The sequence below is a fragment of the Alosa pseudoharengus genome, unplaced genomic scaffold (assembly GCF_046254945.1).
Source record: "Alosa pseudoharengus isolate Yale_2024_CS ecotype anadromous, Long Island Sound unplaced genomic scaffold, YU_APseudo_1.1 YU_APseudo_1.1_scf_16, whole genome shotgun sequence".
Classification (NCBI taxonomy): domain Eukaryota; kingdom Metazoa; phylum Chordata; class Actinopteri; order Clupeiformes; family Clupeidae; genus Alosa; species Alosa pseudoharengus.
Genome location: NW_027468630.1, coordinates 23,046,465 through 23,073,964, shown reverse-complemented (window position 1 = coordinate 23,073,964; position 27,500 = coordinate 23,046,465). Strand labels below are relative to the sequence as shown.

Below are 27,500 nucleotides of genomic sequence, written 5' to 3'. Positions count from 1 at the left end.
GCCGCCGCTGGCGCAGAGTTAACTTCCCGCGGTTTAGAAGTGGCGGTGGAGGCGGTGGCGGCAGGGGAGACGATGGGCGAGGGGGAGAGGGGCTGGCGTGCATGCAGTCGGCATGTCAGCAGGCGCCTGGACGTTTGAGTGGCAGAGCGGACTCACTTGCCAGCTCACCTGTCTGACCGAGTCGGACGAGGCCATGAGGCAACTGGGAGGTGACCTGGCAGATAGAGAAACAGAGAGAGAGAGAGAGAGAGAAAGTGTTTGTGTGTAAAAGAGAGAGAGCGATAGAGACAGAGAGAGTGTGTGTGAAAGAGAGATAGTGATAGGGAGAGAGAGACAGAGAGAGAGAGAGAGAGAGTTACTCTGACGAGTGCAGCATGGCAACACAGAGGCGTAGGCAGGGTGAGGCTGTGATGGCTGCCAGCCACAGCACTGCAGGGAGAGCGGCCGCTCGGGTGGACACATACGGCTCACATACGGTTCAGACGTGGGCGCATACGGCTCAGATGTGGGCAGTCTCAGCACGCTCCTGGATCTGCTGTTTGGACGCGATGTGCCGGGTGGAGTTTAGCATTGGCTTGTTGCTGTAAGTGTGACCAGTGCCAGATGCGATTTGTGCTAAGCTCTGCAGTATTGGAGGGGAAAGGTGTTGAATATGCCGTGATGGGGAGAATGTGATGGACGGACATATGCAGCGTAAGGGGGTTATCAGTGGACAGGGGCGGCATCATGGCGGAGTGGGTAAAGTTGTGAGAACAAGATTCAGGGGTACCTCAATTTACAGCCATAACAGTCAAACAGTTTTCACAATCTGATGAAGGTCTCAGGCCGAAACGTCATCATCGCTAAATAAATAATTTAATATGGAGTCAGAGTGTGCAGTGCTTTTCTCCCTTTGAGCAATTCACCAGTGGCCAGTACCTCACAAAAAAAACCCTTGGTGTGCGCTACACGTACCCTCATTTTCATTTGGATGCATTTGTGCATCTGCATTAGATCTCTCATCTCATTTCCCTGTTTGCTCGTTTGCTTGTGCGCGAGGCCTGCCTCTCAGCGCCCTCCTCTCCTCTCGCACTATCAGGACCATTTGGTGGACGCCATCCGAATGTCAATAACTGAAGTAGGCACGGTCAGTGGTGGGGTGGGGTGGGGTGGGATCTCAGGATGAAAGGCCAATTGGCAGTGTGCCATGAGAAATGGCTGGAGCTAATGAGTGTTTGTGAGGAGGTGTGTGTTTTGCAGGAGAGCTCATTGCCTTGCGCTTATCTGGCTGGCTCAGGCTCACAGCTCACAACTCACCTTAGGCCCAAAAGCGCCAGGGCCCGACACAAGAAAGTCCCTCCCTCTTCCCCATCCACTCCTCTCTCTCTCTCTCTCTCTCTCTCTCTCTCTCTCTCTCTCTCTCTCTCTCTCTCTCTCTCTCTCTCTCTCTCTCTCTCTCTCTCTCTCTATGGTGGAGACTCCCGCGCCACAAAGCCTCAGCCACAAAGCAGCACAGCTGTTGGATTGATGGGCTGGAAATAAATACGTGGGCACAGATTAAGCAGAAGCATCCACCAGCACCGGGCCTGATTTGCACACACACACAAACACACACACAGGCACACACACACACACCCGCCTACCCAATTAATTTGTGCCTGCCAGTCGCAGGTGAACTACAAACAGGTAGTTTATATTTTCTTCACAACGATGCTGTCATGAAAGGCAATAGGTGTCATCTGCCAAGTCCCCCCTGCAAGCATGACCATGACACACACACACACACACACACACACACACACACACACACACACACACACACACACACACACACACACACACACACACACACACACACACATGCATACTGTAGGTGTGATCTGGTCTTGAGGCTTAATTGAAGGTGAATTACCCAATTATAAGAATCAGTGGGGTTGGTCTCTCAGTGGGATGGGTTTACGAGGAGAGGATTTCCAAAGTCCCTATAGTCTTTACGGGGGTAAATGATTCAGTTGTGGTATATGGCACAAATATCCTACTTATTGATTTTTCGAGAAGGAGCAAGATTTGCTAGACAGAGACAGATTGAAGGTGTGACATATTTGTATCAACATATTTTTTTTTTTTTTTGGAAGCCATATTTTGCTGTGTGCCTTCCTATACTCTCGCTTGATGCTCCTGCTTTTACGTTAACAAGGGGAACAAGGGGAGGGGGAAGGAATGAGGGAGGGAGGGAGGGAGGGAGGAAGGAAGGGTGGGGAAGTACCCATTGGCTTACTCATGAATTATTCAAAAGCAGGAGGCAAAAAGACGGAAAGAGCGAGGGAACGACAGAGAGAGAGAGGAGAGAGAAAGGGAGCGAGAGAGAATGAAAGAGGAAGAGAAAGGGAGAAAACAACATGTTAGGCTAATTAATCATGCCTCTAAATATAGATGAAGGGTCTGTTTTGTTGCACAAGTTATGAGTCTCTCTTCGTAGGCGGAAACATGAGAGAGACATCAGAGAGAGATAGAGAGAGGGAGGGAGAGGAGAGGAAAGGAGGGAGGGAGATAGAGAGAGAGGGAGGGAAAGGAGGGATAGAGACACATCCCTGTGATTAAAGCAGGAAGCCACGCCGGAGAAAGGGGAAAAAGGAGGCTTAATGTGAGCTAAGTGTGTCTGCTGGTGCTGCTCACCTGACTCTGTGGCCCCCTCTGTGTTGACGGGCCACGTGGCGTGAAAGCGGGGTGGCGCTTTTGATGCTCACCAGCCTCTCAGAGTCATCACATTAGGAAACACATTATGAGCGGGGGCTGCGTCTGTGTGCTTCTGTGACAACATCTCTCTCTCTCTCTCTCTCTCTCCCTGTCCCTCTCCCCCTCTCTCTCCCGCTCGCTCGCACATCAGAAATGCTTAGAAGAAGATAATGACACGTCGGAGCAGAGGGGAGTTTGCATTAACGATTCCACATCAAAAAGTTCGTCAGGGCGTAGGGAATCCTGAAAGGTATCTTGTGTATTTCTGTCATCTTAATGTGAGCTATTCAGACAAAATCTTTAAGGCCTCTGCGCATCGGTGCAGCCTGGAATTATTCAATGAAACTGTTAGCGTAATGGACTATTTCCAATGTTATTATTGTATAATTGGACCATATTGTCCGAGGAGCCTGGATCCACTTTATTCTTAATGCATTCAAAATGGAAGCCATCACTGCTTGTTTGCCTTCTGGTCCAGAGCATTAAGCGGTGCTATAGAATTGTATTGATCAGAATGTTAAATAAACAGGCATCAGCAAGTCCGACGCTTCTGTCCGGGCCTATCAGCTTGTGTCCGCATATGTTTTCTTTTCTGTCTTTTCATCGTCACATGATCAATAACCAATCTATCTTGAAGACTAGAATAGGACATGACTGACCTCCAGGGAGACCAGACTGGGCTCTCGTCCACTCCACTCCCACCGGCCAGAAGAGACACTCATAAACCATGTTGCCATGTTTGTAGCTCGGCGGTGCTGAGACCACCTTAAAGGCTTCGTTAACCCCGCGCCTGTGGTGGGCTTTCATCTCGCGCTCCATAAGGCCGGCGGATGGGAATTAGCCATGCATGCCCGCCGCATTGGGGGCTTTCACCTGCAGGAGGACAGGAAGGCACAGGAGATGGAGGCTCTGATGACATTTTATAGTCACTCTCCACCTCTCTCCTCTTCTCTCTCTCTCTCTCTCTCTCTCTCTTTCTTTCTCTCTCTCTCTTTCTCTCTCTCTCTCTTTCTACCCTCTATCAGTGTGTTGGTGTTTCTCTCCATCTCATCTCTCTCTCACTCTGTATTCTCTCTATCCATTGCTAATATTAACTCTCTCAGTCTATTTCACTCTGTATCTAGGTTTCTCTCTCCCTCTCTCTCCCTGTCTGATTGATGCTCTCTCTCTCTCTCTCTCTCTTTCATTCACTCTCTCCCTATCTCTGTCTGTTCAGTCATTCTCTCGTTGCATCAGCAACATGGGGCCGAGACCCAGTGGAGACTCAACAACAAACAGATGTTTAATTATGCATTTGTGTGCTTGGTGCTGCTGTTTGCAAACACCGACCGGAGGTCTCTGATCTTATTCCAGACTAGTGCATTGATCGCAGACGTTGTGCGCAAATTCCCAGACAGTGTTGTCCTGAAGATACTTTTTGGACTTAATGACTTTCTTTGTCCTCATTAAAGAGTGAGTCCACCTCCGCAACGGATCCCCTAAACATGCACGGCTGCCAGTGATGCAACTGTGCGTATTGATTCAGAGCCTTTTGTAGAACAAAACAGCCATGTGTTCGACTCATCCCGTTGCGTTTCACAGTGCCTTTCTTTTTATTTTGAAACTGAGATTCATTTGCTTTGATATCTGATTTGGTTGTTTCAACGACCACATGCATGACAGACATTACGGTTCCTTTGAAAAATAACGACATCCTTCAATTAAGGGATGACAGTTAAATCAATCCATGAAGATGCATTCTGACATTCTATAATAAATGTGTTTCTCAGCCTTACATCGATTTTTGCATTCACCCCTAAATATATCTTTTCTGGTATGTGCTCATAGAATGAGAAGTGAAATCAATGCTAGTTCTTCTTGGATACTTTAATATGAAGCACATCTAAGCTATGATGGCAAATCATTTTAGCAAACTCTGGTGCTGTGATATGCCATGCAATTGGAAGGCTTCCAGTAAATGAAGTAGGTCTAAATAAAGTGGGTTGTCTGTCGCCTTTGCCGAAACCTGTAATCTCACCATTCCGTGAGCTCACACATTGCGTGCAGGCTCAAATGTGACTCCATTTAAAATGGCCACCGAATTGCAGCGTGTGCAGTTTCCTCTGACATCTCTCTCTCTCTCTCTCTCTCTCTCTCTCTCTCTCTGAATAGATTATTATGTTGTTGACTAAAAGGTCAAAGGGTAGACCCCTGGATGCGAACCTGGTTTATGAGAAAGGTTAAGAGAGAGGGGGGGGGGGGGGGGGGTGGGGAGGGGACAGGGAGAAGGAAAGGAGGGGTGGAGAAAGAGCACGGAGGAGGCTGTAAGTGGTCTTCTCTCCATCCAGTCCTCAGCGTGCGGGTCTTGAGAGCCCATTTGCAGACCACCATGAGGAGAAAGAGGGATGGTATGTTACACTGGACACACTGAGTGCATTCATTGCCTATCTGGAGGATGCTGGAAGATGGACCAGAAGATGGGTCGCATGGGTAATTGTGGTGCTTATCCTAATTACTGTGTAGTGTGTGGTGGTGCTGCTCCTGCTGTGTTTGTTGAGACGACAGGGCAGTGGGAACCGGGGAAATGGTGAAGAGATGAGAGGTGGTGGTGACTCGGAAATATGATAAAATGCACAGAACAGAATGTAGAGACAAATGCTCTGCTGCGGAGCACTCTTTCTTTACCATCAGCGCTTTTGTTTTTCAAAGGTGACGTAAACCTTGGAAAACAATGCTTACAATGCATTTATGCATTTATGCTGGCTGATTAAGGTCAAAAGAGCTGTGGGCTGCTGCTGATGCACCCTTTCCAATGCACATTGGATGTCTGTAAGAGACCATGTCTGCAAGAGACCATGTGTCAAGTCTAAATACTGGAAGTGATGCAGAAGCGTCATTGGGAACATTAGACCTTTTCTCATCTTGTTCACATTTATAACACATTTCACGCAGCCTTATTAAAGTGTTTGTTGGCGAAAACCAGGAAATGCACAGAAGTTGGAAAATCAATGGTGTTACCAGTCTCAGAGAGAGGCAGAGAGGCAGAGGGAGAGAGAGGGAGAGGTAGATACAGAGAAAACGAGAGACAGAGAAGCAGACAGAGAGAGAGAGGAAACACAAGGCCATTTACAGATATTGTGTTGTCCTTAGCCAACGTGGATTTCTCAAGCATTGATTCTATCTGCATTCATAGACCATAACACAAAGCCTCCTTTGTTTGCTTGTTTTTGTGTTTTTTGTTTATTAGTTTGTTGGATGGTTTATTTAATAATTATTTTGATTATGAATGCCATTGCTCCTTTGAAATGTAAGACAGGGCTTGCTTGGGAGTCCTCCAACCATCAGTTATAGTTATGTCTAACACAGCTGACACTGTATAAAGCTTGAATGGAATAAAGGCTAGCAATGATTTGCATTCCCAGTTTTGCATAAATAATGTGAGAAAACAGATCAGTGTAGAATTATGCTCTGTATGGAATATAGAATCCACAACAATAATGATTTGTGGAATTCCAAGGATTGATTTAGGTTTTACAGAATACAAGTACAAATGTACCAACACAATGCACTAAATTCCTCTCACATTCTCTCCCTGACTCAAAGCATCACCATCTGAACTTTGACAAAAGATCAGTGTTAAAAAAAGACATTGTCCAAAATATCACAGAACACTACCATGGTTCAGAATTCACTGACTCCTGCCCCTTTAGCATTCTTGTAAGACAATTACCACTCAAAAGACACATTCTGCGACATGCCCTTCCACCTAACCAAATATGCAACCTTTATTGCTCCTCTGTGGCTATACTACCCCAGCATTGGTGCCTTGAGACATTGGGCTTCTGTGTTTATCCGTTCCAATAGAGCTCCGTGTGCTGCATTAACTTGATAAATCACATTAGCTTGGGCGAATGTGTGGAAAATAGGACTGTGACTAAATCATTTGGAGTGCTGGTCTAAACACGCTGAGGTGCCATTCATTTTCATTGTACGGAAATGCCCCTGTGAAACAAGTGTCTCTACACCACTCTCGCTCTCTCTCTCTTCTCTCTCCATCTCTCTATGTGTGTGTGTGTTTGTGTGTGTGTGTGTGTGTGTGTGTGTGTGTGTGTGTGTGTGTGTGTGTGTGTGTGTGTCTTGCAGCTCGTGCCTTAAACATGTTTTACTCTCACTTCCTGAGGCTCAGTCGTCCGAGCGTGACATTAGCAACACCTCAGACGTGGGGTCCTCTGATGCTCACAAACAGCGGCCAGTAAAATCCTCCCACCTTGTGCTGTGATACAGACAGTAAGTTGCCTGGAGTGCTCCATGGTTGGGCAAGCTGTGCGGGCTCAGGGGGCAGGGAAGATGTTGGCTGCTATTGGATGTGTGCCGAGGAATTCAGAAACACAAAAGGCACCAGTATCTGTTACCACTTTCATGTTGACCTGCTTTTATTCTGAGCAATGAGGTTATCCTTATGTTCTTGATATGGTGTCACAAGAATTAAATACCCTTCCTATGTTAAAAGAGGAAGGAAAGGAGCGATCATGTAGAGAGGGAGGAGGAGTACTGGAACACACAGAGTTGGGCTTTAGTTGTTTTTATTGCACAGCAATAGACTAACGTTTCCACACTTCTGTGTCTTCATCAGAGTCCATTGGACTACAGTGTGTGTGTGTGTGTGTGTGTGTGTGTGTGTGTGTGTGTGTGTGTGTGCGCGTTTTAGTGGTTATTGCTTCAGCATTTGGCTAGGAACCCTGTTGATGCCCGGCTTTTTGATCAGCTTTTCCCATGTGCATTTCAGCACTGAGAATTGTGCCCACCTCTGGCCTTGCTAACTGGAGACTAACTGACGTCACTGTATGTGTGTGTGTGTGTGTGTGTGTGTGTGTGTGTGTGTGTGTGTGTGTATCTGTCTGTGTGTGTGTGTGTGTGTGTGTGTGTGTGTGTGTGTGTGTGTGTGTGTGTGTGTGTGTGTGTGTGTATCTGTGTGTGTGTGTGTGTGTGTGTGTGTGTGTGTGTGTGTGTGTATGTGCGTGTGCGTGTGCGTGTGTGTGTGTGTGTGTGTGTGTGTGTGTGTGTGTCCATGAGCCTTTCAGCACTGAGACTTGTGCCCGCCTCTGGCCTTGCTGAGTGAAGAGACTGAGATGTCACTGTCAGGTCGCGATCAATGTCAAGTCACAAGTCACCGTTCACTGGCTCCTTAAGGCGTGATCAATAGCAGTTTCTCCCTAAAACTGATTGATTTACTTCCCTGTTAAAGATTTTACCACAGTCTGAGACAGGCAGTAGTATGAAGTGTGCCTGTTGTTTTTTGAAGAAACGGACATTAAAGAAGTATATGTGTTGAGAGCATGACACCATGGGCCAAAGCTACAGGCAGAATGAGGAAGGAGTAAAGAAAAACTTCCATAACAACTGTGCTGCTATTGCAAATCGTGAATGAAACTATCAAGTGCTACCTTTAAGCCAAATTACATTGCTAAGTGTGCGTTAAGTATGATGAGCCTACTGCTGGAGAATAGTGAGTTCATGACATTGCCCACATTGAGAAGAGTACTGGTAATAGAGAGTAATTAAGCTGAGTAATGACATGGGTGCCAGACAGTGTGCATGTACCACATACCAGTGCTAGGTTTGGGAACAGGGTGAGAGCACCAACAAGTACAGGTCTAAACACGCTGTGTGCTACTACACTGACAATTTGTGTTGAAAAAAAAGAAATCATAATCACAATGCAACAATGTCACTCTAATATAATATACATTTGTCAATATGAATTTGTATTAGCAGAAAACTGGCGTTGTCCCTGGAAGCCACCAGGCCAGCAGGCATGGAAGCAGAAGCCTGTTCGGCACACCGTCTTGCAGAGCCGAGTTCAATTAGGCACCCATTAGAATTTAATCCTAAAACATTTAATTACAAAACTGCGCCGCTGTGCTTGCAACCAGTTCCACCCCTCTCTCCCTCAAAGTTCACCGGCATTAATTAATGACTGTTTAACATGGGATTAAGACCATAAGTCAAGATGTTAAATACTTTCTGTGGGCTTTTCCCGAACAGTGAGAAGAGAGAGAAGCTTTGCTAAGATCCATAACGATGGCCCACAGTTCCTACAGGGTTATCTGAGGAGGCAGGAGAGGGGGCAGCTGCTCTCTCAGTTAATTGGTTCATCGCTAATTAATGCCATTTAATTTCCCATTGACCAATGAATTTGAGTGGTTGGTCATCTTGTGAGTATCATGCAAATATCACCCAAGGCTTTCTTTTCTACTGTTTGGGAACTTCACATCACCACCAATTCACCAATTGGTTATTGCAAGGCTGTAGTTCAGTCCTTTGTAAATGTATTGGTGTTGGCAAACAAATCTATGAGAGATCATAAGGAAGCTCCTTAGAAAAGCATCTTTTGAAAGAGCATGTGTCAGGTATTGTTAGTAACAGAGGAGGATCTCCACTCACAGAGGTGGATCCTTGAGCGTTTGGCAGTGTGCTATTTGCACACAGCAAAGAGTGTTGTGTGGTCTTTTATTTTAAACTCGATTCCAAAACTGATTTATTCTCCAGGAAAAAGCTAGCCAGGATAAAAAGGACAACAATTGTCTTAAGTCAAGTTTCAGTCATTCCGGATTAGAAAGTGGTGGATTTAGAAATCAGTGCAGTTGTTATTCCTGGGTTAGCCTGGCACAGCATGGCAGCCAAAAGGCTTACTAAAACAGGGGAGGCTTTGTGGATAGGATTTCACAGGCTAAAAAGAAATGCCCATAAATGTAACAAATAAACGTTTTTAAAGAGGGTGTCTGGATGGAGCGGCCACTGTGGGCTTGTAGCCCATCTCATACCAAGAAAGCCCTTTGTAAATAAATCACTCCAAAAAGGGATAAAACAAGAAACCCTCCTGAATTGTGGGTCTTCTCGTTAAACCAATCTGTGTGATTATATGCAGACAGCCACTAATAAATGGCGGGTTAATTGTTCTCTCTCCCCTTGCTTTAACCTGCCCATTAATTACCTCTTCCCTTTAGGGTAGTGTCATTAGAAAATATAGAGCTCATTAAAGGGAGATGATAACTTAATAACTTCTAATCTTTTATTTTTCTTTGTGATATGAGGAGGTGATAAAGCATTATGACTCTTAAGTGACATATTTGCAACTAAAAGTGCTTATGAATCTTGTGCTGCTAGTGTTCCTGTGATTTGCATACTGTACGTTCCTAGGACTTACCTTTTATAGGTTATTGTGAACATGTCATAGCAGATCATAGGTTTACAGGATTGGAATAACTGTGCAGTGCTCATAATAAATGCACATCACTATTGAAAGTGTTTGAGGGTTAAATGTGTGTTCTTGGCACAGTGCACTTTTTGGTGATGTTACACAGCACTTGCAGTGGCATGTTGCCAAGGCTCCTCTAGGCTTGACTGCAGCACCCTAATCTAAAATAGATATTACAACTCGTATTTATTGAGTAAATATGTGAATATGTTCCCAGCAACCCAGTACAGTACATTACTAGGATTGCCAGTGTAATCACACAAACAGCATCTGCTGTAATAGCTCATGTATGGATTATGATAATTATAACAGTTTATTACATAGTTATGATAGTTATAAATGCTAATAGGTTGGAATAGATTTCCAATGCTGCAATCAAATTGAAAACAAACAAACAAACAAACAAAATCAATGCTTTTGTTGAAGGCTGCAGTCAGTGATCAGATATTAGGTTGGTGATTTGCTGGTGAGTTGAATTATTTCTCCAATTCTCTTGACTATCTTCTCTCTATATGAGCAGAATTGGTATTGGTGGTTGTCTATATAACAAAATAATTTTAGATTGTATGTGGTCTTGTCTGGGACATTCTTCGTGTTGACAGAGTGCTCTACTGAAACTAGAGTAAGAAACTGTGTTTGCTATGAAACACCAGTCTAAATCAGCCATGATTAATTTGTCACTGACCATGCCAGCACTGTGTGATTAGACACCCTTGTGGCATGTATAATGCATTTTAATGAATGTGTTTTGCCTTGCAAATTCATGACAGAACATTGACATTCATGTATTTAAGCAAACAGAAATTGTGTTTATCAAATCACCATTTATATACATACAGAGGGAGGTGCAACATTCTGTTTTTAACCCCGTTCTCCCTACTGTCATATTTAGTTAATCTCTTGACATCCTTAACGCATTTTACATGCTTGCATTTTTCTTTCCTATCCATGGATCACTGAGTGAAATGATTTGATTCAGATCTCGGCCAAACTTGCTCCCAAATTGGCAGCTGCATAACTGGAGTTATGTGAGCGATGGCTTATGCTTAGCAATTTGCGTGTCGGGTTACATCCCTGTTTGGGCCTCACTTTGAAAGGGGGGCTAGTCGAGTTAATTACAGCGGTAAACACATCAAATGCAGGAGAAAATCCCGGCACTCCACCGGGACCCAGCCGGAACGAGGAAAAACCATCACATTACGTGGGGATGATCTTTGCCCCAGGGTCACTTCAAACAGATTGACAAGCCTTTGAGGGAGAGGAGATATGGGGGCACATGGCAATTTCACAAATGGCTTTTTTCGCACGCCGGTCGATTGCACAGGGGCCAAGTTCTTATCTAAATCCTAAAACTACTTGGCCAAACACCAGAAAATGGGAAGAGGCCCCCTCGAGAGGGTTCAGTGGCTCCGTAAGCCGGCTTCCACCCCACTGTACAAAGTGCTGTTGCCGAAAACCAGTCAGAACTGGCCCCCTCCGCCACGGCCACAACACCAGGACGGGGAGAGAAAAAATCCCCCCGAAAACCATAACTGACAAGTGTCAGGGGACTCTATGAGCACATAGATTTGGGAGTACTGCGTCCTTTAGGGTTCAATATCCTGTATGGCTTTCCAGCAGGCAAACACAGGAAGAAGAAGGGGGGGGTCTCCTGATAAGTTTTCTTCCTCGCAGCAGCTTACAGTCCTGCCTAATGGAGGAGCACAGAGAGGGGAGAGGGCAGGAAAAAAGACAAACTTGTAAAACTTCGCTCTGTTACACCGAGATAGGCAGTCTGTCCCTGTTCATTCACTTTATAGCAGGAGAAGAAAACCCAGCCATGCAAAACTCATCACAGCTTCCTCTCCTGACATACGGAGAGAGACAGAGAGAGAGAGAGAGAGAGAGAGAGAGAGATAAAGAAAAGAAATTTGTGCAGGCATAACGTTGAATAGATTAACAACCAGTCCCCAGCAAGGGAGTAAGGACTCAGTATTAAACCTAATTGACTTTATTGACAGCTACCGTAGCGTGCAGGCATAATTTCCTGTATAATAATAATCTCAACAGATGTGCTGGGAGGGGGGGGGGGGTGGTATCATCAGAGTTGTCACAACAGGCAAGACTTTCCACGAGCCTTGGATTATAGATAAGAGAATGCACAGACGATGGTGAGGTGTCTCTTTCTCTCTCTCTCCCTCCATCTTTTCCTGTGACTGCAGTGAAACCGAGTGAGTGAGTGAGCGGCATTCATGAAAGGTGAACCTCTGTCCTATGGTGGCGTGTGCCGGGGAACTGGGCTGACGGGATCACGGCTGCGTGATGACAGTCAGTCACTGCACCAGTGCGTTCACACACTCACTGCTCTGTGAGACGCAAGGCCTGGGAATCAGTCTTTCCGGCTCTAGCGCACAGAGGTGGTTTGAGTGGATTGTGTGTGCATGGGTCCGTGTGTGTCTGAGTCTGAGCCTGGCTAACGGAGAAGACGATGGCAGGCTCTCCCCCAGGCACAGCCATGCGGTGGGTCCACTGCTGGAAGAATGGGTGACGCTAACAAGATCCATGGTCGTGGTCGCATGGTCCATGCTAGATATGTGCTGCCCCATATGTAAGGTCACATAAGACTATGAATAGCTCCCAACTGTGTGGTCTCTTTAAACTGTAAACAGGCAGTGGGGGAAATGGATACATTCCACAGCAAGCTCTCTTTATGGACCATGTGCATTGAAATGTACATAATTGCCGTGTCTGGGGGAAAGGGGATGTGTTGCTTTTGAAAAGGGCAGAGGAGTAGCTTGGCTCTCTGAGTAGCCATTAGGCTGGAGCACCTGTGGATGGATATTACCTGTCACCACATTCACACTGGTTTAGCTTCCTGTATGGTTTCCTCAAAGTGGTAGTATCAGTTTAGTCTGACCAAAACTAAACAACTGAACATTTCACTGGTCTTGACTCTTCCTTTTATTTTCTTTCTCTCTTTTTATCTCTCTCTCTCTCCCTCTCTCTCTCTCTCTCCCTATCTGTCTCTATTTCACCTTCTCTTATTTAATTTTAGTGTTTATAAAAGACAACTTAGAACATCATAGACACGTGTATCATACACAACTCTCTCTTTCTCTCTCTATCTCTCTCTCTCTATCTCTTGGTTTCTCTCTCTTTTTGTCTCCCTATCCTTCTCTAACTCTTTCAAACTCGTGAAAGGACCGCATTACATTTGACATAATGTAAGCGAGTGTGTGTTTTCCAAACTTCCTCGCTGCTAATGTTTGTGCCAGGGGGGTTTTGTGTGGGGTCTGATGACTCCCTTCACAGTTAGATTTGGTGCAGTGCACGACTCGTCTGAGGGGGAGGCGTGCGGGCTCTTCCCCAAACTGCTCCGCAATCTGTCTGCAGACATCAGCGCCAGGCTGTGGGGGCCAACTAATGTGCTGCACTGTGACTTCCATAGAGAGAGAGATGCACTGTGTGTGTGTGTGTATGTGTGTGTGTGTGTGTGTGTGTGTGTGTGTGTGTGTGTGTGTGTGTGTGTGTGTGTGTGTGTGTGTGTGTGTGTGTGTTCTCAGTTTGTGTGTGTGTGTGTGTGTGTATGCGTATTTGTGCATACAGGTGTGTGTGTGTGTTTGTATTTGTGTGTGTTTGTGTACCTCTGAGCTAACACTCCAATAACATTGTTTGTCTCTGTTTGCATTTGTGTGTGTGTGTGTGTGTGTGTGTGTGCATGCGTGCGTCTGTGTATGTGTGTGTAGAGAGAGAGAGAGAGAGAGAGAGAGAGAGAGAAAGACAGAAATAGAGATAGAAAGATACAGAGAAAGAAAGAGAGATAGAATCAGAGAGAAAAAGAGGGAGGGAAAAAGAAAGAGTCTCAGAGAGTTTGAGAACACCGGTCACACTCCAGCTTTGACAGACTCTATTGATTTTTCTCTTTTAGGCATTAACTCTTATATTAGGATTTGGTGTTGAAAAACACGCAGCCGATTAATAAGCATCAAGCACTCCGTCCTCCCTTGCTCTGCAGAGCGGGGTGTGGAGCCTGTGAAATCTCTCGCCTAATAAATGCAAGCCTCCCATCATTTCCCCTCTTCACAGTGAATAATGCAGTGAGTTTGCGCTGACAGACGCTTTCATTTGGTGCGTCTGCGCCGTGACTCTTTGAATAACATTCGGAGATGAGTTTGATCAACAGCACTTGAATGAAGCGCTGGTTCTTGTGAAAGCCAGAAGGGGCTATGAGGGGGGAATGCAGAGTGCAGTCATGGGAGGCTCCCATTAGCTGAGAAGCCTCTCACATTTGGTGAGGCTTTGTTTTTCGCATTTGTATTTATTTATTTATTTAGCTATTTATTTATTTAACATGTTTTACTTTGTGCTTTGCTTGGTGTTTTTTGTCTTGCTGGGTTTGCATGATCTGGATGCCGATAGGCAAATGAGCTGAGTGTGTTTGATGCCCCTGCGATCACATTCTGCCCCCTAGAGGTTAACATGGTCACCAACACCATTTTGTTTCTATCCTTATTACGTGTATTGTCTAAACTCAAGGAATCTGTGCATAATATTCAGTCAGCTGGCAAAGACCCTGTCCATGTGCTTAGTACAGGCCAAACTCAGGTAGATCTGGACAGGAGTGGACTTTAAACAGGAAGTACACTGACACCTGGAAACCTGCCGCTCATCACCTAAGACATGAGCGGCACAGTAAAGTCCTTGGTTTGTGTCCTTGGCACATGTCTAATGGCGTTCCATCAGCCTGAGCACAGCCACAAATGTGCTGTCATTTTATTTTCTTGCTCATGTTGCTGTGGTGTGCTGTTGTGCCAGGGTTATTTCCCTACCTGATCTTTGTGTATAATTTGCGAGTAAGTGCAAGGTCACCAACGGTCTGTCCACCCAGGCTGAAGTTAGTGTGGACGGAATACAAAATGGTGTTTATTTCGCAGTCATTTTGCATATAAATCACTAAAACAAAAACACCAAAACAAAATAAAAAAGAAAGTGAGGGAGTGAGAGAGGGAGAGAGAGAAAGAGAGAGAGGGACAAGGATTAAAGTTCTCCGTCATAGGACGGATTTCCGTCAATTTGATTTTAGAAATGTCATATTTGAGATCGATGCAGATCCGATGAGAAAATAAATAGGAGGGGGGGAGGGGACTATCACCTTTGCTTTTCCAAAGAACACGTATGGAGGACTATAACGGTCTAAAAGTTGGATTATAGTGAGATGGATTACATTAGAGACAGCTGATTAGGTTGGCCAATCCGTTTAACTTTTTTGGATATGATATTGTGAGCTCTAGGCTATGTGCGAATTCGGAGAAGAAGCGTAGGCTGTGTTCTTTCCGTGCATCAATGTAGACAATTTCTTACTATCGCGAACTCTTGTCAGGGGAGGTCATTCATTTTGGGTGTCACCTATGACTTGAACAGATAGCCTTCTATGCCACCCGATGTAGGCTACTATTATTGTTACAGTTTTTAATCAATGCAAATAACATTATGTGTAAAGCGACGCAATATAAACCGTAGCCTATGCAATTTATTATCCCGTCTGTTATGACATGTACAACAATGTTTTTCACAATTTGCGACGGAAGGTTTTGACTGAGCGTGTTAGCATAAAAAAAAAAATATCACTGTCATCATCGCGAACTGTTGAAAGGGGGTCAGTCTGTTTGTGACGCACAGACAGCCTTGTAGCCTATTTTGCTTAGGCCTCACTTTTAACGACAGTAGGTTGTTAGTGTATGTTGACAAAAAATAACCATACAATTAAAATAGTCAACTTAAAACTTTGCTATAAAATACTATTAATTTGTAGCACAAAACCATAAACAGTAGGCCTACCAGAACCTCGCATATTAGCGTCATGATTTGTGTGCGTCTATTTGGCAAGGCCATGGCTGTCATGGGTGCGTTGTTGCTAAAGGAAGACAGGTGTCAAAAGTTAAAAAATAAATGGAGATGGGCAGTTGTTGGAAACGGGGGAGAATGGAAACATGGTGTAAAGAAGTTAAAGTGCCAGGGGTTTGCTTTTGCGCGGTTCGCTGCAAGAAAATTGTTTATGGATGCAATAGGAAAACGTTTTAGCACGCCACCAATCAGAAGACCGCCATAAGGTTAACGTTCGTGCACTTCAGGACATCTTCCCTACCTGGTGCAACTAGCCACCACGACAGAGGTAGGCTACGTTAATCTATGGCTGACCGTTTTTAGAAAGTAGGCTACATGTTCTTTCATAGCGCAACACGACCTGTCCCTCACCATATCGCAACCTCTTGTCAACCAATCTGTTGCTGAAGACAAAAGCACCGTCTCCAGATTGTCGATATCAAATGCGCAGACCTCCTGCATGAGCACACACAGTATTGCTGCTCATTGGAAAACTGAGTTGTCTGTAAAACTCAAAATTACCATGTTTTCATTAAATGCAGATGAGGCAACAAATGGAAATATGAACAATATCTAGAATGTTCTGATTCGTTACTTTGATGAGGAAATGGGAAGTCTTGCAAACTTGATTTTATAGATTTTACTTGGTGTTGAATTGCATATTAACCAGAACAAAATCTCCCCTTTAAACACTTTTGGCCTGAAGGTGTGTTAAAGCCTTTCTACAATATTGCTGCAGTAGAAAAGAACAGCAATGGCTAATCAGCAATGGTCAGGGATGGTACTAAAATATATTTTTGTTCATCAGGAAAACTCAATCTCAATCAAGAACACTCTCAATTCGCCTTATTCACCTGGCGGCCATTGGCGGCTAAAACGAGGCTACAGGGTACACAAACCATAGGATTGTTATGTTCTATGCATTCACCTGTAGGTGGCATTAATTATATAGTAAGTGTACCCTGTAGCCTCGTTTTGGTTTAAACAATGGCCGCCGTGTGAATAAGGCTAATACTCCATTTACTTTGCTGTTTGCATCTTTTTGTACATTTAAAACCAATAGGTCGCGACCGCAAAAGGGGTGCTATCTCTATAGGTAGATATGAACAACGTATGACTTATGGCCTGAAAAAAGTTCAGTCAAACGATTTTTTTTCACTTTAATCCCTGGAGAGGGAGGGAGTAATAGTGAGAGAGAGGGAGAAAAAGTCCTGGGGAGCTGACCAGTTGGTTTCCATGGAGACAGCTCTCAGTCCGTGCCTTTATTATTTTTTCGGCACCGAGCCACTGAGGCCGATTGGTTCGAGAGGCGTCCCAGAGAGTGGCCGTCTCAGGGGCAGGTGTGGGCCGTGTGCGGGCCGGAAGAGGGGCATCTGGGCCAGATCCGTTGTCCAGTGGTCTGCTAGGAGAGCTGCGACTTTTTGTGTCATGGAGCATCTGCAGTGGTTGGCACTCGATAGAATGATGCCCTGTTATCTCCGTCATTTCCTCCAGTATGGTATGCGTGTGTGTGAGTGTGTGTGTGTGTGTGTGTGTGTGTGTGTGTGTGTGTGTGGGTGTGTGTGTGTGTGTGTGTGTGTGTGTGTGTGTGTGTGTGTGTGTGTGTGTGTGCGCGTTTATGGGCATAGTTGTGTGTGTGTGTGTGTGTGTGTGTGTGTGTGTGTGTGTGTGTATGGGTGATTTATTTTTTTTATTTGTTGGAGGGTGAGAGATCATCTCGCTTTCAGTGTTCACACCTGTCATGTCGTTTTTCACTCAGAAGATCAGGCTGCATGGCTCACAGGCTACAGCATTCTTTTACGCAACATGTGCTAACCATATGGATATGTGCTCCCATGTCAAAATTAGAGCATTTTTTATAAAAAAAAAAGAAATGAATCACAGCCTATAATTAACAGATTTTGTTCCAGTCAAGGGATTCACATTGCAAATGTAACACGAACAGTGAAAGTATTTTGTTGACATTGTAGATGATCGTAAGTTGTCATGTTCTTCCGAATGTGGTCTCTGTTTGTGTGTGTGCGTGTGTGTGTGTGTGGGGGCGGGGGGGGGGGGCTTCTTTCAAACAAACTAGTGTGTGTGTGAATTGAATCTGCATCTGCGTGCATCACCCTATCATATTATAATATCATATTCAAATGAAAAAGGGTTTCTGAACTGAGGAAGAAGCAGAACAGCAGAATATTCATCAGTCTCCTCAAAATACAGATTGACTTGTGCTGACAGGGACTGTCAGGGACAGGGACTCCAGGATCAAATTGATTTCATCCATTCAGGATTTTTTTTGACACCTTGTGAAGTTTTTTCATTTTTTTTTCTTTATTTTTTTAAATGACGCATATTTAATTTACCCCCCAGGTTCACTCATTAGCCTGTGTAGCCCCTGCCGTACTCTGTGAAATTACTACCACACACACACACTCACACACACACACACACACACACACACACACACACACACACACACACACACACTCTCACACACACACACACACACACACACTCTCACACACACACACACACACACACACACACACACACACACACACACACACACACACACAGTCCCCACTCATCATCACCACCACTCTCCAGTGCCCTAAATGATGTTCTGATTGTGGTAAGCCATTCCGTGTCTTTTCCATTAAGGCTGCAGGGCTTAAACATTTCCACTTCTGCTGTGGTCTGCCAGTGTGCTCTACTTCTTGTGTGTGGCACAGTGGGCAGACTTTGCTTTTGGTTTTAATCAGTTGATACTTCAGCATTTCTGTCATCACCACCATTACCATCATCATCATCATCATCATCATTCTCACCCTCATCATCATCAACACCTTCATCATAATCATCATCACCCTCATCATCATAACCATGGCCTCTGTCATCGTCCTCGTCATTATGCCAATTATCCTTATCCATTACCACCACTGCCATCTATGTTTGCAGTAGCATTACAGTAGCCATTTAAAATAATGCAGTAATGTGTTTTAGTCTCATGTAGTAATCTCACTAATTTAATGTCCATCTCTATAACACCTAGCACCTGCATTCAAATTGTGGAGCTGTTTACTTTTGCTTGTAAATATCGTGTTACTGTTTACATAACATGGGGAGTCAGAGCAATGGCTTTAGCTGGTGTGCTGTCCCATATCGATGACCAACACACACCGTGGTCATCAACGCTGTACAACTCAGGAGAGCGGGGGTCACAGGAGCCGTGACTCCGCACACTTCCTCTGCTCACAGCACTCCGTCCCCCATATCAGGAAGTGCATTCATCTGTGACCTGCGTCAACATGACCCAGACTTTATACATCAGGCCGGTCTGGTGGTCAACCCTCAGGATGGACAGCAGAGGTCAGGTTCGCCCCTCCCGGTGGGCTGAACGGAGCTTGCTCTCACTGGCATCCTAATGGACTGCCGAGTAAACACCGTAAAGTCCTCAGTGTTTACCCTTAACCCTCCAATGCCAACCTCTGAGTGCTTTTTTTTTTATTCAATTTGCTGCCTGTGCTCTGTGAATTGCTTGCCTGAGTTGACATCCACAGAGGGAGTATGTGTAGATGTGGGAGGTGTTGTCAATGGCTTGGTGAGGTGCTTGATAGTGGAAGGTCAGTCTGTTTTTTTCAACTGACAGCAGAACAAGAAGAGAACGCTCTCATGGCTGAGTTTGAACTTACGGTCTATGTTCATACACAACACAAATAGTTGACTAACTCTAGCTAACTCGGTGTCCACAGAGTACCTGGAACAGTCTAAACGTCCAAGAATGTCAGTCTTGGCCGTCAGTTCTTTACTTAGTCACGATTTTGTACATTTATTTGTCTGAGATCACCTTCACTCCAGTGAAATTCTTATGCATACATTTCTTGAAGAGAAATCCAAATGAATAGACTGCAGAAATTAGCTGGCTTCCAAAACCATGCTGGGCTGGGTTGGCTTGTTTGTCTTGATAGGCAATGCTATAATCTGTTATGCTATGCTTAAGTAATTATTATTCTGCCTCACTGGATATCTCTTTTGTTGTTTTTTTCTCTTTCATTCTTGTCTCTGTCCTGTGTTCTCTCTATATTCTCTCTCACTCTTTCACCACTCTGTCTTTCTCTCTGTTGCATTGTTTCTCTCTCTCTTACACACACTCTTTTTTGTCTTTCTCTTTCATCCTCTCCCTGCACCTCCCTCCCTCTCTCTCTCTCACTCTCTCTCTCTCTCTCTCTCTCTCTCTCTCTCTCTCTCTCTCTCTCTCTCTCTCTCTCTCTCTCTCTCTCTCTCTCTCTCTCTCTGTCTCTGCAGTGCCGTGACAGAATGGTGGACTGTATGAGTCGAGTCATGCTGCACACCGCCCTCTCGTGCTGGCACCCGCTCCTGGGCGTGGCCCTGGTGGCCGTCTTCGTGGGCTCCGCCATGGGCTGCCCTGCCCGCTGCGACTGCTCTGCCCAGAGCCGCTCCGTGCTGTGTCACCGGAAGCGCCTGCCGACCATCCCCGATGGCATCCCCATCGAGACGCGCGTGCTGGACCTGAGCAAGAACCGCATTCACGCCATCAACCCGGACGACTTTGCCGCCTACCCGCAGCTGGAGGAGCTGGACCTGAGCGGCAACAACATCATCTACGTAGAGCCGGGCGCCTTCAACATGCTCTTCAACATGCACTCGCTCAGCCTCAAGAGCAACCGCATCAAGCTGCTCTCGCAGGGCGTCTTCACGGGCATGACCAACCTGACCGTGCTGGACATCAGTGACAACAAGATCGTCATCCTGCTGGACTACATGTTCCAGGACCTGCGCAACCTGCGCTCGCTGGAGGTGGGCGACAACGACCTGGTCTACATCTCACACTGGGCCTTCAGCGGCCTGCTGGGGCTGGAGTCGCTCACGCTGGAGCGCTGCAACCTCACCGAGGTCCCCAAGGAGGCGCTCTCGCACCTGCACGGCCTGATCAGCCTCCACATGCGCTACTTAAACATCGGCGCGCTGAAGGAGAACTCCTTCCGGAAACTTCATCGGCTGCAGCACCTGGAGATCGACCAATGGCCCTCACTGGACACATTCCCAGCCAGCGCGCTGCACGGGCTGAACTTGAGCACGCTGTCCATCACCAACACCAACCTGACGGCGCTGCCAGCACGTGCTCTGAGCCACCTGACGCACCTGACGCACCTGAATCTGTCCTTCAACCCGATACGGCACATCAGCGAGGCCATGCTGCAGGGCCTGGTGCGTCTGGAGGTGCTGCACTTGGCTGGGGCCCACCTGAGTGGCATCGCGCGGCACGCCTTCCACGGCCTGTCCCGCCTGCGCGTGCTCAACGTCTCGCACAACCGGCTGGACACGCTGGAGATCAGCGTCTTCCAGTCGCCCGAGGCCCTGCGCGTGCTCCAGATCGACCACAACCCGCTGGTGTGCGACTGCCGCCTGATGTGGCTGCTGCAGAAGCCGCACACGCTCTCGTTCGGCGAGGCGCAGCCCGAGTGCAGTCCAGTGGAGGGGGCGCCCCGCGGCCGGCCCTACAAGGTCAAAGAGGCGCTGCACTCCAACCACGTCACCTGCATCAAGCCCAAGATCGACGAGAACAAGACCCAGATGGTGTCGGTGGACGAGGGTCAGCGTGCCCTGCTGCACTGCAGTGCCCGGGGCAAGCCCAACCCGGTGGTGTCATGGCTGACACCGCGCCGGCAGCACCTGACCCGCAGCCGCGGCCGCGCAACACTCCATGACAACGGCACGCTGGAGATCCGGCCGGCCGAGACACAGGACGGCGGCGTGTACGTATGCGTGGCGTCCAACACCGCAGGCAACGATTCGGTCAGGGTTTCGCTAGCGGTGAAAAACCTGGGCTCGCTCTATGCCAACAGGACCCAGTTCTATACCGACGCAGCCAACGCCACCGCCAATGGAACCCTGCCGTCAAACATGACCTTTGGCCTGGACCTAAAGACCATCCTGGTTTCCACGGCGATGGGCTGTTTCACGTTCCTAGGTGTGGTTTTGTTCTGCTTTCTCCTCCTGTTCGTCTGGAGCCGGGGCAAAGGCAAGCATAAAAACAACATCGATATCGAGTACGTGCCCCGCTCCAAGTCCAACGGGGGGTCCACAGACGGCACGGATCAAGGTGCAGGCCCACGGCGTTTCAACATGAAGATGATCTGACACTGAGTCGACATGGAATAACAGGAATTACCAATTTAGGAATTATGCAGTTGTGGAATTGTTTTTCCTTTGTTGAATCTTTTTTGTTTATATTTGAGCATTTTGGGGGGAACAAAAGGGGATCCCTGGAGAAATCAACTGCCACACAGGCATTCACAAGGATCTCCAAACTTTCCAAGTCGTGGATGTTCAGTTTAATGTCCTCAGCATATTCCTGATGCACTGGCTGAGGAAAAGGAGATAGACTATAACTACAAGGAGACAGCCACAGCATATTTGAAACGAATAGAGGATACAGTTACTCGGTTGGTTGTCGACTTTTCACACTTTGTACACCCACCAGAAACCCATAATGGTTGAGCTCAAGGACGTGGCCGAATCATGTACAGAGGATCTTTGTAATTAAAAGTATTACTGTTATTTGTTGTGGCCCGCGCCATGCTTCATCACCGCAGTGGAACGTTGGCTCCTAGTATGTTCTTCTCCTTTCATGCTCTTGCATATATGTACGTAATGATCTATTATGTATATGTATGTAAACACTTGTACGAACCCACTTTCTTGTTTATATTTTGTTTTGTTATTTACTCTTGCAACACCCATGGGACACAATATCAGCCAATACTTACTGTTGCCCATCCCTCTAATCAATGATCAAGCCAATATTGTACACCGGAATCTGTTCAAAGCAAAGAGAAAGGGCTTTAAAGGTGTGTGCAAGGATCTGTTAGAAGGAGTGTGTAAGGTTCCTAAACTCCCGCCCTGCTCCAAGTCCCCACTCCCACGTCAAGAATACTATTTTTAGTTGGTGTCATGAAAATATGAAGATAATTTATTTATCAAAATGCTTTGAGGTTTAAAGTGAACAAAACAATGATGAATACTCTGAAATTGTTTAAGAATAGAGCATACTTTTTAATTATATTGCTGATATCATGATGTTTAAAAAAATGCACATGGATCACTTGTCATCTTGTATTTTTTTTTTTACCCTTTGACCTTAACATATTCCTGGTGTCAAACTGTCTTCATCTCTGGAGTGAAAATGACATCACTTTTTTTCCAAAAACAAAATTTGGACTTTGTTGTGTAGTAGTTTCTCATTTTGTTGTTGAATCATTTAGATCGTGACCAGTTCAAAGTAAAAGAAAAAAATAATAACATGTATGTGAAATAAAGAATATTAATTTGTACACGGTTTGTATATGTTGCCATTTAAACAGAAATCTCACAAGATTGTCTTCTATTCTGCAAATAATACAAAATTCCTCCCATTTTTTGGTCCATTTCCAGTATAATTCACACACTGTAAAAAGATTGACTTCTTCAATCGAGAGTAATTTATAGTTTCTTTTTTCTCATTTCAAAGACACAATCCTCACCATGTAAAAGACAAAAATCACAAAACGTGGAATAATATCAAGTTTGCACCATTTTCACAGAAGCAAATACTCAAAAAGTGGCCTCTTCCTGCTATAATTAGCAAATGTGTCATGTACTTTACTCGTACCTTTACATTTTATGCAGTCTTTGAAGTATGTCTACAAGTTGGTTCTAACACAAGTCACAAGTAACAAGGTGCAAGTCATGTAATTCTTAACAATGAATGGTGTCATTCCTCTGAAATGTCTGACATAACTGCTTGAGTCTGGATAAGTAGCATGAGATAAGCTTGGGCAAGTTCTCTCTGAACCAGGTGCCCTTTAAAGCATCATCTTTCAGGTTATGCGTCGCCACGGGAACAGAGTGCTATCTGCATCAGGACCAGCAGAAATGCAGGCAGTCCTGTCACTCCACGCAAATGATTCAAGCGAGTGGTGACAAGCAGAGGAGTCCTGGCGCTGGATCTGATAGGAGCGGCGTGGAGCGGCGCAGAGCCAATCAGCAGACAGGACCCCTGGCCTGATGGGGAAGTGGAGATCACCTCATGGGTTGCACACTGACGTACAATATGGAGGATGGAGGATGTGAGCCCAAGACGCTTGGTATTTCACTGTGTAATGTTGGCGCGTGAAGTGGGCACTTCAAAAATCTAAATGGATACCCAGTACGTTAAAGCAACTTGAGAGTATTTCTATTGTTACTAACACTATAAAAAAATATTGTTTATGAATAAGGTTTATCATAAGGTCTTTACTTCCACTATGTTTACCTCTTTGGATCTCACTCTCCAGGTAAAACATCAACACATACACAAAACCTGGGAATAAGATGCAGACACCTCTATCTGTCTTCATACCTTAACTGTAAATAAAGGAGTTGCAGGACTTTGGTAAATGTAAAGTTAAGGTCTCCTTGGCATAGATGGAAGGTAGCATTCATTAGTATGCAATCTAGCCAGTTGCTGCAGGTGGAATAAACTAGCCCACATTATGTAAAACAAATGACTGCGCTGATATGATCAGGCTGATATCCATTTATAGATCAGCAGCCCTTTCCACATCTTTCCCCCGGGCGTTACTTTTGTTTTCAGCTGAGTCATTCTGGACAACAGTCTGTCTAAGATAACCAGTGGGTAAACACACATGGCTATCTAAGAAGACACCACGTCCTGATTCTGGCAAAATAAAGCTTACAAACAGAAGCTTTAGTGAATTCAAGTTCAAGTTTAAATTTATGTATTGACCATTATAGAGTTACATAGTCATTTATATCTATATCATGTTGATGATACCCATAGTCAGGATTATACTCAACTGTGAGAGCATGCCTTTGATAAACCTGATAATTCTTAAAATGTAACTTATTTCGGCAAACCAGAAATGTAACTATGTTTTAACACTATCAATACATCAATCAATGAAATTGCCTTAAGTGCTACGGTAGAGACAAGTACATAGAAAAATGCATGGAAGATGGAAACAAGCAGATAAATTATCATCAATACAGTAAACATTTAAATTAGATAATATGTATGGTAAGAGAGAAAGGTAAAATAAAAGAATGATACAAATGTAAAGTGAATAAAAAGAAATAGGGGACTAACTCAAGGGCGTGTACATAGTAAAACACCCGCCAAGATATGATGGCAGCTGATACAATTATTTTGAAGTGTTGCTGGGTGGACTCTAATTTCCTAAGTTTCTTCAAAGTCAAAGACACATGTGTTTCCCTTGGCAGTATGTCACCGTATATTGCACAAATTCCAACATCTCTGCCTGGCAATATCTCTGCTGGAGTATAATGCATACAGCAACAACTCCAGTAAATGCAGACAAGACAAGCAACACATGACACTTATAAATAGCTTACATTGTGTTGGGGTTATTTGCATGTGTTCTATGAATTTGCATGCATTGTATGATTTTTTGTTTTGTTTTGTCAAATAAAATTGTTGCATGTGATGTAGGCTATTTTGATGTGTTCCGTTGTCGAATTGATGAAAGTGTTTTTTTTTTTTTTTTGCATTTGCATTTGCAAGTGTTGTCTGCATTTGTTAGTGTTGTCTTAATTTTGAAGTGTTATGATCTTTTCAGGCCACAATAATATATCAAAAGCTCTGTCTTTTCAATTCTGCCTATCTTAAGACATCAAAAGCATTTCTCTCTAAAACCATCAAATGGAAAATAAGATAGTTACAAAATATTGTTATGATTTGTGATTGAGTGTTCAAGGGAAATGTTTTTGAGTGTACAGTACAACTGGTAACATAACTGTCTTGAAAGGGACTGAACTCAGTGAGCTGTCTAAGAAAATCGTGACATTTAAGCCATTCTGTGCCAACTTGTTACACTTCATACTGGTACAGTTCAGTGGGGAAAGCACATTTTAACCAAGTCATTCTCAAATGTTTCTCATTATATCACTCATTGACCTAATAGGCTGCAGTAATGGCCTTACAGTAGGACAGATCAGATTCATTAGCAGAAAAAAGATCAGGCAATGGTTATAAGAGCATCTTAGAACCACTGCTGTAATATGCATCAGATTGCTGGTGAATGACATGCTGTAATGGATAACACATAATTTAATAGAACATTGTTTAACACTGGATAACACCTAATCTTCCTTAAAACTTTTATACCAGTTAAGTGATATTTATTTTTACGCCATTTAAAGGGCCGTTCTGTAACTCCAGTCATTTCTTCGCCGATTTCTCTCTTTTGTTGTCACATTTTTTCACATATTTGGAGAACATATTTCACAACCATCTCTTTGGTCTTTTCGCTGGCGCTGCCATGATGAACATCTAAATGAACATGTGCGTATGTCCAGAGCATTTCGTGTTTCTTGTTCCTTCTCGTGGGACTTCCTGATCCAGACACTGCCGGGACGCTAGTGCAGATCTTGCAAGGCTCGTTTTCCGCTAGGAGATGGTGGGGGGAGCAGGTAAAGCCACCATTCTCGCCCCAACAGGTCATTTAACCATCACAATGATTTCTAAACTGTTTAGGGCCTTTAAGCCATCACTTCAACATGGTTCTAATTGTTTTAATTTGGGGATGTCAGGCTCAGTTTAGTTCTTACAGATCTGTGTGGAACACTGACTAGTGGCATAGTGTAGCATGGGAGAACAAGGTAACCAGTTAACAGAGACCATTTTTACTTGTGTCATAGTTTTATGTGGGTTGTCTGTAAGCACCAGTTGCCCCTCCCGTACTGCTGTAAAGTCTGCTGAGTTGATTTCAAAAGAGTAAGATTATGGGTTTTTGCCTGACAGCAGTCATTTCTGTAAGAGCTGCTTGGTTAAATGCATCAGAGAGCACAGCCTGTACACCTGTCTGGCAGTAGTCCAACGGTCTGGCCCAATTCATGGAACAAAATGTCTTGCACTTGCAATTAAATGACAAATGAAGTGCTCTCGTTTAATCTCATTATGGATAATAGTACTGTGCTTGTTGACAGAGTGCAAAAGCACTCTCAACCACTCTTACCATTCCTCCACCAGTTTGGGTCCTTATTGCAATAACAAAGCACTTTCCACCGAGTGCTGGAACCTAGTCAGAGTGCTATGGCAGGCTAATAGTCCAAAGTGCCACAGTGTGGTCGGAACTGTGTGTGTGTGTGTGTGTGTGTGTGTGTGTGTGTGTGTGTGTGTGTGTGTGTGTGTGTGTGTGTGTGTGTGTGTGTGTGTGTGTGTGTGTGCGTTTGTGTGTGTGTGTGTGTGTGTATGTGTGTGTGTGTGTGTGTGTGTGTGTGTGCGTTTGTGTGTGTGTGTGTGTGTGTGTGTGTGTGTGTGTGTGTGTGTGTGTGTGTGTGTGCGCGCTCATGTATGTGTGTTTTTGTGTGTATGTGTCTGTGCGCATGTATGTGTGTGTGTGTGTGTGTGTGTGTGCGTTTGTGTGTGGCTTGCTGGAGTTGGTTGAGCACGATACCCACACCACTCAGTTCAGGGGCACAGTCCCCTCAGGGATCGTAATCCACATGGGAACAGAGAGCAGCCGATGTGGGGGGGGGGGGGGGTCTGCTGTGCTCGGATGCATGGCAAAATGCACAACGCATAATGAGGATGAATCAACATCCAAAGAACATTCAGCACGAATCCAGCATCTGCAGTTTTTCATTTCCTTCCGTCTTTTTTTCTCTCCCGTGCTGG

General features: G+C 45.0%; 1 protein-coding gene across 1 annotated transcript in view; it reads left to right on the top strand.

Moving 5' to 3' along the window:
- Positions 1–23,104, top strand: part of lingo2 (leucine rich repeat and Ig domain containing 2) — a 124,129-nt gene extending 101,025 nt beyond the window's left edge. Inside the window, exon 3 of the mRNA XM_076287484.1 lies at positions 20,108–23,104. Coding sequence (XP_076143599.1) covers positions 20,120–21,964 — 1,845 coding nt within the window. The 5' untranslated portion in view covers positions 20,108–20,119 and the 3' untranslated portion in view covers positions 21,965–23,104. The remainder of the gene's footprint in view (positions 1–20,107) is intronic.
- Positions 23,105–27,500: the final 4,396 nt, after the last annotated feature.